This window comes from Mchenga conophoros, linkage group LG17 (genome assembly GCF_057382185.1).
Source record: "Mchenga conophoros isolate Kocher_MC1m ecotype Shallow Benthic linkage group LG17, M_conophoros_male_GT1.1, whole genome shotgun sequence".
Taxonomy (NCBI): Eukaryota; Metazoa; Chordata; class Actinopteri; order Cichliformes; family Cichlidae; genus Mchenga; species Mchenga conophoros.
In genome coordinates, this window is record NC_140542.1 from 31,534,167 (window position 1) to 31,550,985 (window position 16,819).

At 41.0% G+C, this 16,819-nt stretch overlaps 1 protein-coding gene across 1 annotated transcript; it reads right to left on the reverse strand.

Annotated features, from left to right (window-relative positions):
- Window positions 1–707: 707 nt before the first annotated feature.
- Window positions 708–13,866, reverse strand: nudt4b (nudix (nucleoside diphosphate linked moiety X)-type motif 4b). Its single transcript, XM_085251986.1, has 5 exons — window positions 13,399–13,866; window positions 5,594–5,704; window positions 4,698–4,742; window positions 4,454–4,541; window positions 708–3,742 (listed from the first exon to the last, which is right to left on the reverse strand). The coding sequence occupies exons 1-5, from the start codon at window positions 13,495–13,497 to the stop codon at window positions 3,522–3,524; spliced, it is 564 nt and encodes a 187-aa protein (XP_085108112.1). The 5' UTR covers window positions 13,498–13,866; the 3' UTR covers window positions 708–3,521.
- Window positions 13,867–16,819: the final 2,953 nt, after the last annotated feature.

Sequence of the window (16,819 nt, forward strand, 5' to 3'; positions counted from 1 at the left end):
TAGAACACAAATTCAAATTCGGTTTTGTACTTTTGTTAAAACTCTTGAATTAATTTTGACGTATTTTTTACTCCTCTGTGATAGTGTAGAGAGTCAAAAAACACAACAAAACTGTTAGTATAGTGGGGACTTTGTCAGCAGATCTGTGTGATCTGCACTGCGCTGTTGTGTTCAAAGGAAACTGCTGACGGATACGAGGAACTGGGTCCAGCAGGTATGCCCTTCCAGACAAAGGAGCCGGAGTTTGATTTTCACAAGTTGTAAATTACGACTACTAAAAAAACTTTTACAGCCTTGACTTTGATCAGTGAGAGCTCCGTCACAATCATAAAAAGCCTGAGATTTTATTCTGTGTGAGGCTGACTCGATTCTCAGAGACATTACCCTGTATTCAGCTGTGTTAAACCTTATGGTAAAGCTGCACTCACGGCTCAGGTACTTTGATAAAATGTGGATTTGCTGTACTCTCCAGACTGAGGGGCTCTGTAATAGTCACTCCATCGTGAAACTTTTGCTAAAGGTAATTTTTCAGCTCCTGTCACTGTGAAAACTGTCCTACTCTAGTATATCAGCTAGCAAACACACATACATACATATATAAACACAAACACTATGGCTTAATTTGACAAATAATTCTTACATATAAAAACATTTAAAAAACAGTATATGCTGCAATCAGTTAAATAAATCCTCAACAACTGTTGAAATAAGATTTTTCCTCTTTAATGCACTCTTCTCCAAAGGTCTTTCCTCTCCAATTCTTTAACCCACTTTCACATGAAACATTGCTGTGCATATTAAGATAAACAATAACAAATCTTTAGTTTGCCTTGTTTACAGTAAGACCAATCACAGATCAGCAAAGATCCGAGCATCCAACAGCATCTCAACAAGCGGAGGGAGATGTGACTGGGAGCTGTAGAACATCAGGATTAATGGATTCAAGTTGGGCTCACGTTCAGATTGTGGTCTGACACAGTCGCATGTGTTCAACTTCAAAACGGCGCGAGGTAAAGAATCACCGCCTCATGAGAATCTGAACAATGTAGGGTGCAGTTTGGATTTAGAAAGAGATTTTTCACATTATAAAACAATCATATTCTGAAATAAAACAAAGATTTTAATCAAACAGTGTTTGAGATGTTTTTTTCCACCCTCTCGCTCTACGATATAGACGATTAAAACACTAACATCAAGTTCTTTTACCTCCCATAAGGATACAAACTGTTTTCCTTTAATTTGGCACATATTTCTGTCCAGACACACATAGAAACAGGCCGAGACTGTACGCGAGCTGAACCGCTGTATTATTTTACGATACTGCAGATAAGGTTTTGTGAAAGAGCAGCATCTACTGGGAAGATAAAGTGAGACGTGGCATGAAATCTGAAGATGACTGAACTCCTACAAAAGAATGAGAAATGCCTGGATTGTACCACCGTTTTCATTTCCAAATGCATTCATCTGATCTTTGATGTTCGCACCAGCCCTCTGCATGTCCCATACATCTGCATTAAAAAATAATAATAATAAAAATAAATCCTTGTTTACTCTGGGTCAATACTCGTGTGACGTCTGTGTCTGTTAAAAAGGTTTTCATCTTAAAGTTTCAGATTATCATCCATATAATCTCATTCTCTGCTGTCAGTCATTTTAATACAACTATTACATGATGCACCCCCCTCCATCACCTCAACACAAACACCAGCCGACCTTCACATCCTAAACCTGTGGCACGTCACTATGTTGTGATACAAATACCCTGTAGTGTGCGTATTCAGTGGGGGGGTCAGGGAGAGTTCCTACAGGTCTTCTTTTTCTGCCATTTGTACATTGTTAAAAAATATATATAAAACATTAAAGAGAGAAATTACAGCTTCATTTCGGTTAAAAACACATTGTCAGCGGTTCTCCTCAAAGCTATTTACAAATCGGCGTGTGGTAACTAGTCGTCATTCAGCCGTCAAAGCAGGAGAGAGTGGGAGTCTGTTTTCAGGGAGGAAACGTGACATTTAAAAGCTGGGGTGAGCCACTTTTCTTTGGCTTTTGAAAAGGAAGATGGATTTCTTTTTGTGTGTGTGTGTGTGTGTGTGTGTGTGTGTGTGTGTGTGTGTGTGTGTGTGTGTGTGTGTGTGTGTGTGTGTGTGTGTATATATAAATTTTTTTAGGCCAAAGGTTGTGTTGGAAATGGTAAGAATTATCAAAGATTAAAAATGCACTGTTTCTTTCTTTGAATCAAACTGTCACTGGATCATTTTACCTTTGCTTTGCATCACTTAATTCACTGATCCAGTAGATATTCCTCCCTCCCCCGGCAGCATTGAATAAACCAAGACATTAACAGATCAACAGGGAAAAAAAACAGAAAAAAAAAAAGTCATTGTCAAGTCATTTGATGCATTAATTGCAGCCCTATGCAAACACAGGACAAAGCAATCATAGTTTATGTGGAAATGTAATTAGTGAACAGATTCTTCAAACAGCACCACGAGACAAGAGAGAGAAAACTGCTGCTGGTTAAAGGAAAAGCAGACAATCATTCAATTGTTTTCATTCAGCATAAATCACAGCAATGCACTTCCCTCCCTCCAAGCATCTCAAGTTGAGCCCGGCCACACGACCCCAGCAAGGTCGTAATTTGCACTTCTGAATACTTTTCAGTGGGGAAACACTGAGCACTGATAAAAGGGTATGTGGTCATAAACTGACATCAGAGCAGTGTTTGATCAGTCAAGGTTGGCTGACACTCAACTTCGCAGACACTGGCTCATGTTTAACTAGAAACACAGCAGTGCTATCATTCTGTGACATGACCATGGCGATCATCATATCCAGTTTAGGCTCACTGAGGTAGAAACTTTTTTTTTTTGTTTTGTTTTACAGGTTAATGGTTAACTGAAATACTCCAGTACCTTCACTCCAGCTGCATTTGTTAACACCAACATCCAAGTTTAAGTGAAAATACTAATTTAGATCAATTAACTGTATTTTGTCATTAGTTAATGGTTAACATGGTGGAAAGGAAATCACGCTTTTACATTAAAATGCAACGTGTCCGTCTCTTACCAATTAACACTGTCGACTACGCTTTATTAGAATTCACGCAGCATATTCGTTCAAATAAAACGACATAAAAAGGACCATCAGTGAAACAAAACAACCCCAATACCACATTCATACAAAGTTTCTGTAAGGCATTCCTTCACGAGGTCACTCGTACCAGCAGAGTCTGCAGCTTCTTCGTCCCAAACTTCAGCTCCTCATTCTGACGTTTGCCAGCAAAAGAAAAGTGTTCGATTTAGCCACAATCACAGTTTCTCTGCCAGGGTGTTCCCAGCTTCTCCTGCTCAGTCTTTAACACGGCTCTGGCAATGGCTTTGGTCTGTCCTGCAGCTAAGATTAGAAACTATACATACAAGAAGAGCCACAACTCTGAAAAAGTCTTTAGATTCATGCACGAGACTGTACAGACTTTAGGTGAACTGTCTCAGCTAGACAGGACAGGAGGTTGAGTTGCAGTCCTATCTGCAGGAGGAGCCCAGCACGCTGCCCGTCGAGGGTGTGGTGGGTGTAGCGCTGTAATGGGGGTAGTTGTCGTTTGATGAAGGGCTCGGGAGGATGGAGTTTCCATTGGTGGGAGAGCAGCTGAGCTGGAGCCTCCGCAGGTACTCGGCGTGAACGGGTTTGTGGCTCTGCAGCACTTTGATGGCTTCTTCCACGGTGAACCACTCCCGCTTACGACCTGCAGAGGGAGACAGAGAACTGAAGATCAGGTTTTCTTAATCACCAGCAAAGTGCACTGTCACACAAACTGTAACTTTTGTGCAGAACAAGCCACGTAACCCCTTCTTTCCCTTTTCCACAAGCTGATTTGACTTCATATCAAAAGACAAAGTGGACTGTGAGCTTTAATAGCTTCTGCAGGTTACCCCATTTTCACTTGTTAGAAGAAAAAAAATAAAAAACAGTGACACTGGATTGAAACATTTCACAGAATGTCACAATGAGGCAAACAACTTGCATTCTTAATAAGATGCATTAAAGTAGGGTGAAGATACAGTATCCATCTATATCTATAGTATCTTGAAACTCAAATATATATATATATACCTGAAAACCTTCAAATATGCATGTACAGACCAAACTGACGTATGCTATAAAGGTTTTCAGAGTTCAAAGCAAGAACAGAGGGGATACATTAGGCTTTGGATTACACAGACTGGATACTGACGTCCGCCGCACTGACAGCTGTAATATACCGTACTGCAGCTAAGTACCACTGCAGTAATGATCAGTGGCCTAGATTTATAGGCACCTGTTGTAACTGCCAGTGTGGTTTCTGTGCAGTACTCTAGTCTTCACATAAATAAAAAATACAGAGTATGGTGTAAGCAGCAGCACTCAAAACCGCAAGTATTGATGCTTAAGGGGAGGACATGAAGCAAAACTTTACCTATGTTGACAGAGTCTTCCCAGTCCTCGAGGGTTTCCGTCACAGTCAACACGTACACGTACGTTCGGTGCTTACGATCTTGGTTTTGCTTTAAGGATCAGAGACAGATGTATATTTAATTACAATGCAGCGATGCAATAAATCATGCAATTCACACCTACATTTATTTGCCAATTTTAAAGTAAAAAAAAATTGCAGATTTTATACAATTTGCACATTTTGTCCTGTCCTGTGAAAAGCTTACCTCAAATACACCAAGCAAGCGTCCTAGTTTGCCCTTCACACCGGCCTGAGGAAAAGATAAAGGAGAAAAGAAAATCATTCATTTCTACTGGCTGTAGTGTTTGGGAAGCACAGAGTATACTTCTTTGTTGGAAGGCTCAAGTAGCTATGGCCTCTGTAGAAGATCAGTCACAGAGATGAATAGAAAGTGAAAACAACAGAAAAGCAGCGTTCTGCATCAACACAGTGGGAACTGTGTCGCGTTTCAACATTCAGGACAGTCCAACAGATAACTGCCCACAAATAAAGAATACATATATCAGGACTGAACAAATTAAACCCCTATGACAGTTTTTTCAGAAACTAGTAGCAAAGCTACGAGCTACAGAGTTAAAGGTCGACATATAACATCAATATAAAAGATTTCACTGTCATTTATACTGTACTGGGTCATCACCTGGGTAAGAATACAATAATAAAAAGAAACTTGCTTGAATTCTGCAGATTGTTATTACAGTAATATGAGAGAGTCCCTTTCATAACAGTCATTTTATTAATTCAGATGTACTGAGTTCTGTTCACAGGCCTCAAATTACTGTTAAGACATATGTCATCTGCTCAAGTGTCAGTCTGCCCCACTGATGTGTCCTGAGGGAAAGGCTACAGGGTTTGTGAATGCACAGGAATCTAGTGAAGGGCCAAGTTTAGACCACTGACGTTGCTGAGAACACAAGGTTCTCAACCAGGGGGAACTCTGAAATACCATCAGGCTCCTCATTCACCCAGCTGCCGACACTGTACCCCTTCAAAAACCTCTCACCCTTACCTATAGACTTCAAACCTATTTCACTTTATAGACTTCAAACTTGACTTATATACGGTAACATTAAAACAAAGTCAGGGCACAGATTTATTTACCTCCTCAAACACTTCTCGCACTGCTGCGCCACATGGCTCCTCCTCTGGCTCCATCCCTCCTCCGGGGACGATCCACTGGTCTGGATGCCGACTGCTGCTGACCAGCAGAACCTGTCAAAGAAAAAGAAAAACTTTAGGAAATGCAGACCGAGTTATTATTTTTACTTTAAACCCCAATAAACCAAAGGAGTTAAAGCACGCAGGAGCATACAGAGTTTCAGTGGCCTATATTGCAACTTGAGGACATGAACCATGACCCTTGGGACTCAAAACATAAAAAAAAAAAAAAAAAAAAAAAAATGACTGATGGTTGGAGTTGGCTTAGCGTCGCTCACAAGATGCCAAAGACAGGATTACACTCACTCGCAGAACTGAACGCAGACAGCTGTGGACTGTAGAGAGACACAGGTGGTCTTATTTCACTACTTTCTGATCTCTTTAAGAGGATCCATGCACATTTAATGCTCTTAGTGGAGTGACTCCATGCTCCATGGTGCATGCTTTTTTCTTACGAATGCGAAACACCAGATTTAAGACCACGAGACAACACAAACCAAGGCTCGGGAGCTACAAGCTAGTTCATAGATGGGATGATTGCTTTGTACCAAATTAATCAATCCAGTGTGGACTGATCCATTGTGGCCGCCATTTAAATAAGGGACCAGGTGAAAGTACTTTCAGTGTAGTCCATATCCCCTTGACTTTATACAAAAGGGTTTTTTTTTGTCACACAGACAAATTGAGTTGCATAAAGATGCTACACACATTTAGATAAATATATATTTCTTTGAGCAAATAATCCAGTTTTTACTCCTTTATTTACTCTTTCCCCCCCCCACCACTTCATGTGGATGCCCATTCTTGAAAATACTCAACCCTAATTAATACCAGTGTCCATGTGGTCCCGACACAACATGAACTCAGCGGACAATGCTTGTAAACTCAGCTGGGGGCCCCTAAAATTCTGCCGGTGCTCCCGAGCGCCCCGCTGGGGTTTGAATTACACGACAGTTGCAGTGTCCACTGATACGTACAGATCAGATGTGCCTGTGTGTGCGGTTTGCGGCAGTATCCACATAGCAATCGAAAGAAACACGAAAACAGCTGCTATGAGCATTATCGCATTTAGCATGAAGCTGTGTCATCATCATTAACACATACAGCCAACAAGTGTGTTTAAAAAAAACAAACAAAGCAGGATTCTGTCACAGTCTGATGGTTCATTTAAGCGTGATTCTAGCACATTTTAGCATTTTTCCTTTTTCTGTCATAATCCAGCATCGACAAACAAGCGGGGGCGCCGGTCAGGGCAAAGGGGCCACACAGTGAACGTCCATGAATTAGTGTGAGAAATCTGTGAGCATGTGCATGTGCAACAGATGGTGAACAACGCAACCTAACTGACTTCATATGCAGTAATCTGTGAGAGAAGTCAGCCTGTCGCTTAATCCCACCTCAGCTTTCGTATGGCTTCCCTTACGTTCTCTAATGGGATTGTGGCCGCGGCTACACGAGGCTTTCTGAGGCTCTTCTAAATTGCCTGGGCTGAAGACCAGACTGTCTGACTGATACGGCACATGACTGGAGCCCTATCTATCAGTTGCCGGCTGGTGTCTTGCTCACATGCCTGACTCAACCACCTGCTTATTCCCGGATTGCAGGTTAGGGTGGGGGTGATGGGGAACCGATGTTAAGTGCATGCGTGCAAAGATTTCCCTAGTGATGATGTTAAGAAGAAGCATCACACAACAGATGTTTATGTTATGTGACAGGTGTACAGCTTACATAATGGACTGTAAATGACACGTTAAAAGAAGAGGCATTTACACAAATAGTACAAGCAGCACTGGTGCAGGGCATGCCGTTCTCTCAGGAGGGTGCAAACTATAAGAAATGTGCAAAGCTGAACCTGGTAACCTGCCTCGGTAAGCTCCCTCAACAACAGGAGGGCTTTTGCCAGTGAGATCTTTTATTTTGTTTGTCAGTGTGCAGCAGTGATTTTATTTTTCCTCCTTTACAAATGTGAATGTCACCTGCCAGAAGTCATTACTGTGCCATGAGGTTCCACGCAGGCTCACCGACTTGGCGACTTCACGGGTGTGCCAAATGGTCCTCACGTCTTAACAGTGCGTGTGTGCTGAACTGCAGCCGGCGAGGATTAAGGGGAGATCGCTAAGCAGTGAGTGCGCGATGTATACAAAACACGGTGTTTCCGGGGCAGCAACAACGAAGCTCATTTTAGCGTTTAGTTGTAGTTGTTGAAGAGGAAATATTATTCATCCACCCTAAGAAAAGAGGGGTTGGGTCAATTTTGGAATGTAGAGACTGGAATCTACATTTTACAAACCATCTTTAATTAAAGAGGTTTGCTTCTTCACACTGCTCCATATTTCATACAGAAGTGCAGCAGTAGGGCACAATTTCACCTGTCCAATGCCAAATATGGACCTGCAACCTCTTTAGGCCATTCACCTACATTCAAGAATTTAGAGAATTTCCCAAACACAAGTCCTTTTGATCACAATAAAAAGAAACCATGTTACATGTTGTAAAAGAACTGCCAGAATATGTCCATTTCCTTTATATAATTATCATTATTACACTTTTATTTGAACCGTTTGTTCATTTATTTTCAGTAACTTGAACAGTCACGTGAACTGGTATTCCCGTTATCAACTAAAAAAAAATAATAATAATTATAGTATAGATTAACTAAGCTCCGCCTTCTGAGCTGTATAGCAACCCACCGAACAAAAAGACCAGTTAGTACAAAAACAGCACACAAGCTACAATTTAAAGAGGCCAAAAAAACCCAAAAACAAAATAACTCACACCTGGATGGCAGGTCAACAGTCAGCTGATGGTGAACTCTGAGCACTGAAAACCCACTTATGTTCAGAAAGAAGGTCGGGCTAGAGGAGAGGCCTCTGGGCAGAGTTATTACAGTTCCTCCAATTTGATTTTTTTGTAATTATAAAAAATAACAAGCAAAACTAGACCAATTTTTCCAGGGTTAAGAAGTCAAAAACAGGCAGGGTATTTTAAGCCATCAAATGACTATATAAATAAACTTTACTTACTTAAAATGGGTCTTTAGGGGCAGAATAAGCACGTAACCAAGATTGGTCAACATACAGTTCAAGCAGGGAGTCTTTCTTACCTTAGTTAACAGAAGCTGTTATTTTGCATAACATAAAAAACTGGAAGACTAAGACTGAAAACATTTCCTTCATGTTTGTATTTTATTATAGTTTTTTCCACCAATATGTATTTTTACTAACCTTTCCTTACACTGTTTACATTATTTGGTTTACATATAGGTTTACTCTCTAGCCATAAAAAAAGAAGAGAAAAATTGCCTTGGGGGAGGGACTGTTTACTGCTTTTTTTCCTCCTTTGACAACGTAAGAAATCATAAAAGCATATTCCAAGTTTTAATTCTTTTATAGGAGAAGGAAGATTGACAAACCTCCCTAAAGGTGGCAGGGCAACATTATTGATAATTGATGTACCACATGCATGTTAGTAGCAAAAAGAAAGTATTGTTTGGTAAATATATGCCAATGGTGACACTACAAACAACAACTACAAAACCCTTGTGAAACTTTACAGTGTAATCTGGCGTGCATCTACCTGGAAATGTAAATAAATGAAAATGGAACAAATGGAACTATTGTGACTGGCCTGTTCAAGCCTATACATTTCCATTTGCTTTTTCGCCACAGTCTTTGATCAATGAGATACGATTTTCCGCCCTAGCATGAGGAATAATAATCAAGCTTCGATATAAGGACTCACATATGAGGGACATCGCCAAACCAAAATCACTGAAATGGATGTGAGAGAATTTACAAAGAGGCAAAACATGAGGGACAAATACGTTAGGGAAGGGAAAAAAAAAAGAGAGAGAGAGAAAGAAACAGAAAAGTCCTAGGATTTTATTTGTTTCTATCGTGGCTGGCATCACATATAAAACAGTGGGATATGACCACAAGGTAATTAACGCCATGCACAAGCATGAATGGTTATATAGCTTACGACATAACCCCTACAAAGATTCACCACAGAAATCCAAATCAGCCATAAGACATGAACTGTTTGGGCACTTTGTAACTTTTTGCATGGTGGATGCAAATTTAGCAGCAACTTGCTCAGAGGTTTTACCATGTACATATAACACTGCATGTTTACCAGTGGCATACCACTTAGACAGGGTGTGTGTCTATAAGCCTCCTCTGGATAGCGAAATACACAATGAAATACACATGAGTCATCTTTAAAGACTTCAATGTAAAGACGTGTATGCTGTAGAGCCCAGAAGTCACTGATTACACAACCTCTCTGAACACTAGTTAACTTCATGAATAGGCAAAAGATTTTCAGAACCACTATTAGTTAAAAACAGAGTCGGTCTTCTGGCATGGCCTCAAAACGGAGACAGCAGGGAGGAATATTCTGGAGGACATAAACACCTCCTCCCCATGGGGAACTGCCTGTAGCTGTCAAATAAAGAAGGCTCAACATGCCAGGCAGGCAACCGGAGGACAGAATGATGTAAAGTCACAGACACCAAAGAAGAGGAGCGCAGGAGACATGATTGATGGTGCTGAGAAATTAATATAGTGGCTGCATTATACGACAACTAATTAGAGTCATAAACAAGCAACTTCGGAGGAAAACAGCACAAAATGCAAATGCAGAGAACACATGCGACTTCATTCTTGATGTTAAGATGTAGCGTCTTCTCAAACTGGTAACCGGCCACCACCATTTCCATGATGACAGCATTTGTTACTTGCTGGGATACTTTCAATATCAAACCATGGGGTAAAATCTGAGAAACACAGAGGTTACTGCTAAAACTGTTATCCTGATAACACTTATGGCATTAAAATTCACTGTGTTAAAAGCCTCTGACTGCAACTGCTAGATTTGACATGGGGGTGGTGGCTTTCAAGCAAGAATACCATGTGACATCATCACCTTATAAAACTGCTTTGCATTTATATGGAATCATAGTTTGTGACACTCAGGTGAATGCAAGAATATATTCTTCAGTCTAAAGCGTTGATACTACTCCATTGCGCACACCTTTGAGTAGCTGTAGCTCAGGGCCAAACAGCCAAGTAGTTATTCCTGTTATATTTCTGAGATGTTAGCTTAAACTTCACCACCTGGGACGCACTGTAATGTAAATTATCTGCAAACAAGTCAGCGCGGTCATGGAGAACCCCCAAAACTGACCGAAGAGACCCTGGTGCTAACCATGAGATAATGGTAGGTCACTGGAACCCAAGAACTGAATTCTGGCTTAGACAAAAGGGTCGACAGAGCAGGTAGCTCCCCTTGTTTGATTCGCCACCAGTTTTACTTCCCGACACAACCCCTGAAGAGATTTTTGTCTGCGTCTGGAAACAAACAAGTGACCCTTCGCTCACCGAGTGAATGTGTTAAACACTAAACCACTGGAAGCACATTAAGAAGGTAGACAACTAAATTAGCAAATCTGAGCAACTGTAGCTCTAGTAGTTGAAGATTTTATGGCCCAGCTAGAAAGTATTGTACAGGCCTTTCTGTTAGACCAACAGCGGCAGACAAAAGGCTGAAGAAGGAGGGAGGACCAAAGCAAAGCAAAACAATGAAAATTTCAGGCTGGAAAGCCAAAATGAACTGAAGGTGACTGTAAAATAGCCATATTGCAGCTTTGAGGCAGCACGGACATTACATAATTCAGTGAGCACACAATTTGATTGAATTATACCAAGCGACGACCACTGGGGAAAATAGTGCTGAAATTCTTTTACTATGATGCATCACATTAACCACATATGTTAGCACACTAACATATGTGGCTTTCCTATTACTGACATGTTTAGACTTAAAGTAGACACACATAAAAAACACTGGCTCTTTTTGCTTGATTATTCGTTGTGACAACTTAGCACTGTGGTGATGAAATGTAATTCCACCAGCTCAACCAACTTGTCTGTCTCTTTGAATTGTCAGCTTCCCATTTTTCACTGTTCGAAGTTAAACTATTGCTATCACAGAGTCTCTGGCCTTATGGGCCCTGCTTTCTCCTTTCCCTTCCAAAACAAAAACAGCTGAGCAGATCTAGAGCTCCTGTTCCACCAGAGTTAGGTATCCAATGTCTACATGTCTATATGTAGTGTATATGTGTTACTACAAAGCTTACACTACATGTGAATAGTCTTCAAAAATCACCATTAGTGCCAACCCAGTTACAGTAAGAGCATCACATCAGTTCTCTTACTTAAAGCTGAGTCATGTTTGTGGTTGCAAACCCAGACATGCTTGTTAAAGTCCTGAGGGTAGTAGTCACCTACATCCTTCTGTTGTCACAATATTACAGTACACTAATGCAAGTAAAAATGGCCAAACCAAAACAATTCTAAAGAAAGCAAAACTGCATCTCTGCACAGTATCTCTATTTCTTTTATGGCTACGCATTTAAAAACAAAAAAAAATCTTACATAACAACAGCATACCACGTCCACATGTGCAAACAAGCAGATATACTGTTTGCATGCTTGTAAAATTCCTGATATGGTGTGTTTAACAGCCAAACACTGGAGAACCTAGGCAGAGCTCTTAGTGGCTGTCTAGTGACAGCAGACAGTGATGTCTTTACTGCACATTGTGTAACACTTTGTTTATGCCAGGCCAAAAAACGGCTAAATATAGTCAAGCCAGAATATGCAGGGGACAGCCTTGACTTTTGTCACTTACTGGTGAAACATTCATGCACGTAAACCAGTTAACCAGACCAGTTAGCAGACAGAGACATTATATAAGGTCCATTTTTACAGCTTTTGATAATTAGGGGGGGGGGGGGGGTTGAAGTTACAAAAAAATATTGCAAAAAAGGGGGAGGAAACAGTCACCCCACAAAATAAAAAAATAAAATAGAAAACTATGGTAGTTTAAAATCTGGCGGACGTCTCACTAAAGCCCTGCCTTAGGTTACCTTAAATCTCCTTTGAGGTGGGTCTAAAGCACTGCCCATCAGAGCCTGTCACATCCATTCATTATTTACATGTGATGGTCCCTTTAAATCCTAATCAACAGTATTGCTACGCAGCAGCCCGCCCAAGGCCGGCGGGATGCAGCATAACCGTGAATGAAGCTGCTCGGTCATGGACGTTTACATTATTGTCATATTAAAATGACCTTACATCTGATAAATATATTTAGCAGTATACCTGTGGCATATATTGTTACCCCCCGCTCAGCCCACGCCACTGTTAAACCCTCTACTAAAGGAAACGTACAAGTGAGCGCCTCGCCCCCCTTCTGCTCGTTGCTTCAAGCTAGCGAAAAGCTAACGGGAAGTTACTTTCAAAATAAGAGCCCCGCCTTACTTGAGAGGGCAGTTTCACATTGCGCTGCTGCCCGTGTGTTTTATTTTGAAACAAACGTACTATTAGTCTTATGATGCTAGGTGAAGGTGGCTCGACAGCACCGCTTTTCCCCCCTTTTCTCTACGTGCTCCTCAAACTAGCCTAAACTGGATGGCCCAAGGCACATCAGCAGCACGCAAACACAAACCAAAAAGACAGTGGCTTTGCCAGCAAACACGTAACTACACCTAGTAGGCAACACCATAAATCAAAGCCCGTGTGTCTTATTACGGATCGTTGTGCGTTTTGAAAAAGAGCATCCCTGTGCACTTTGAATGGCTGCTAGATGCAGATTGATTAGGCCACAAAGTCACAGCACACAAACGCTGCATATTGTTGATAAGATGCAGGAAAACAGCGTCACACTGGGATAACCTTTCTTACCTCTTCTTCGCGTTCATTCTTGAAACACAGACAAGCCGCTCTCTTCTTGAAACCGTCGCCATCGTATGTCCTGGTCTGGTTTGGTTTGAGCTTCATCATTGATTTGGAAATGTGCCTCCTTGAGTAAGAACCGGCAAAAAAAAGCAAAATAAAAGAAGAAAAAAAGGTGGAGGGGGTGTCCAATTAGTCAACAGCACAGCCGCCGCATTGTACTGCTCTATGCACCCGATGGGCAGATCAGGAACGGAGGATGTATGAAAGATCTCGTCAGACAATCCTGGATTTAAGCTTGTCCTTGTGAAAATAAGCACAAATCAGAGCCTCTGATGTGTAAGTCAAGCCCCCAGATGCTACCTGCGATCTCCAGTCGGCAGTATGTGCGCGCAGTCCCGCAGGTTGAGAGCTTATGTAGAGTGCAGCCTACACAGCACAGCCCTCCTCTGGATCCATTTGCGTATGGCCGCTGACTCAGTACAATGAACAAGCAGCCCGGAGTTTCGGAAATACAGATCACTCCTCTGAGGAGGGGATGAGCTAATTGGATGGGTTTGTGTAAAGTGGGCGGGGCTAGGCGTCTACTAAAACATAGATTGATACGTAAGTTTATTATTTTGTTTCCAGTAGTACAAGAGGGAGCTTTTTATCAAACATCCAGTGTGTGGTTCCTGATAAGAATTTTAGCAGGTCCTGGGGATCATTTTGTTGCAGTGAAAAAGAAAAAAATCATGCTGATTAGGACTGCCCCATATCCTAATCCAACAAAAACAAATCTTGACCAGGCACAGGTATATCTACATATTTTCTGGCACCTTCCACAGACGTTTCGTTTTTTTCTTTCTTAAAGCCCAACACAGACACAAATGCAGATGACATGACCTCAGTGTCCGCAGTAGCTACAGCCTTGATGTTGGTGTGGCGGAATTTCAAAAGGAACGGGGGGGAGAGAGACAAATCTGTCAGAAGACAAGATAACAATATTTATGCTCTGGTGGCAGTTTTACAGTCCATCGCAGACATAAGGTAAACAGTATTATATACTCAGACTCGTGTGCGAATGAGAACCGAGGAGGAAGTAAAAGTACTGTTTAAAATCTAACTGAATTAATGGATGACTTGTCCTTGACAGAATCTAATTCTAATAAAGTGAAATGACATTTTTGATCTTTTGAAGTATGATATTTTGATAGAGGACATTACTGATTTCTGGCCTTTACATTTTCCTGGTATTGTTCACTGACTCGCTGATTTCTGATCTGGGATATAAAAGACAGACTGAAAGTTTAAAAGACCATCTTTTAAGGAAACACTCAAATTGTGAAATCCCAGTTTTAAATCCCCCAGATATGTGCTAATCATATTAGTACCAGACCCACCAGACCTGGAGCTCTCCTTGAATTATCATGGCTCGGCTGAGCAATACCACCTCTCAGATCCCACAAAGAGAATGGATTTACAAAGCATTTTCCATGATATAGTCAGCTGTGTCAGTTTTATTGAATTGGATTTTATGGGTTTTCTTTTACAGGTTCCACCTTTTGTACATCCACATGTAAGAAGTAGACATTCTGTCTACTTCTATGTGCCTTACACAGTCTTCTTGCTGTAGTAAGTTGTTTTTCTAGTTCAAATGAACCAGCTGCTTAAAAACCTCTTAGATTTCTGCTTTTTGACAAAAGTGTGCACACGATCACGTACAACACATTCTGTCCAGTGTTGGGAAATCAGTGAGATACTCCCTGCTTTCACTGACTTTATGTCATTACAGAGGTCATATTCTGAGTGTGTTATTCCCACTCAGCAGGAAAACAAACATGTGGGTATCAGAAGTATTTTTCTGAGTTACTTCTGAAAACTAGAATTAGGCATCTTGATGTTGCAACTGTTTTTTTGTCAGAGGTTGTGACAACAAACTCCTGACCTGTTCTTCCTGGGAAGACTATCAAATAGCAGTTGCTCTCGTGTACCTGTGGGAAGTGCTAAGTTATCAGCTAAGTAAATGTAGTCATTGTTTAAATGATGTCTTTTAAACTCACTCCAGATAATCAAATTGCAGTCTAATGGTGACAGAGTAGAGCACGTGTGCTGATGGCACACATTAACTGAGTGGGAGCCTGGCCTCGGTTTACCTTTGACCTGCAGGCCAGCATGCTGTACGCCTGCAAATAACAACATCAAAAGCAAAGTCAGCTCCGGAAGATAAAAATCCATAAATTAATGAAATTGATCAAAGGGGCACTGTGATATCCGACTTGTTTGTGAAGATTTGTGGAGATAGTCAAGTGAATCTTTATTCTGTCTTTAAAGTTTCAGGAGATAAATGCTGGCAAAATGAAATTGTGTATCATAGATCCCTTTGACTCTCAGTTTTCTGGCAGTTAGGCCTTTGTGTAGTCATTAGGTCAAATACTTTGGCATTAAAGGAAATGCTACTTTAGCTTTCACGTGGCTTGCCATTCAAGATTTCCTTCACTCCTGTACTTTCCCTCAAGATGTAACTTATGGATGCAATGCCAAAACATTGGCCTCATACATTCTTGTATCCCTCAGGTTGCACTTTGAGAAGCATTTTATTTGTTAGAAACAGTTGGAGAAGGCTTAAGTTCTGCATCCACTAAGATTGCAAACAGGCTAAATACTACTTCTGATGAACACTTTTATATTTAGCTTTTTAGGTTTGTCCATGGACGTCCTGATGTAGAATGATGTAGTAGAACGTGAGGCAGAGCTCTGAGATATCAGACCTCCAGACTGGATTCAGGAGACATACACTCTCTCTACTTCTGCACTCACATATTTTCACTTCCCATGTGTTTATAAACTACTACTGCATCACATTAAGATGTACCTCCTCTCTCTTATAATGTGTGTCAGAGGGTTCTTCCTGTTAAAAGTGAGTTCTTTCTTCTCACTGTTGTCCAGCGCTCTCCTCATAGGGGACGGTGCGATTTTTGGGGTTTTCTCTCAAATATGGTATGGCCTTAACCTTACAATATACAATCCCAATTTTTTTTAAAGTTAAAATGCTATATGAAAGTGTCAATAAAATCTCTTAAACTCATATTCTATTCACAACAAAAGATAACAAATCTTTACACTGAGAAAATGTAATGTAATGCTCAACTTTCCTGGCAGGCAGGTTAGTTCAGCACACAGACTCTTCTACTAAGCAGTGCTGTTGAAATACAGGGATAGACACAGTGTGCTGTTTAATATTGTCTTTCTGAAATATACAAGGTCTTCCCTCAACAAGATGTCGCTGGAAGGGAATATATGTTGCTCTAATACTTGCGCACACCTTTCAGCATTGATGGTGCCTTTCCAGATGTGTAAGCTGCATCCTCCATAGACAATAATGCACCCCCTTTTCATTGGAGATGAAGGTCTTTGAATTGAATGCTTAAAACGAGCCAAATAGTCCTCT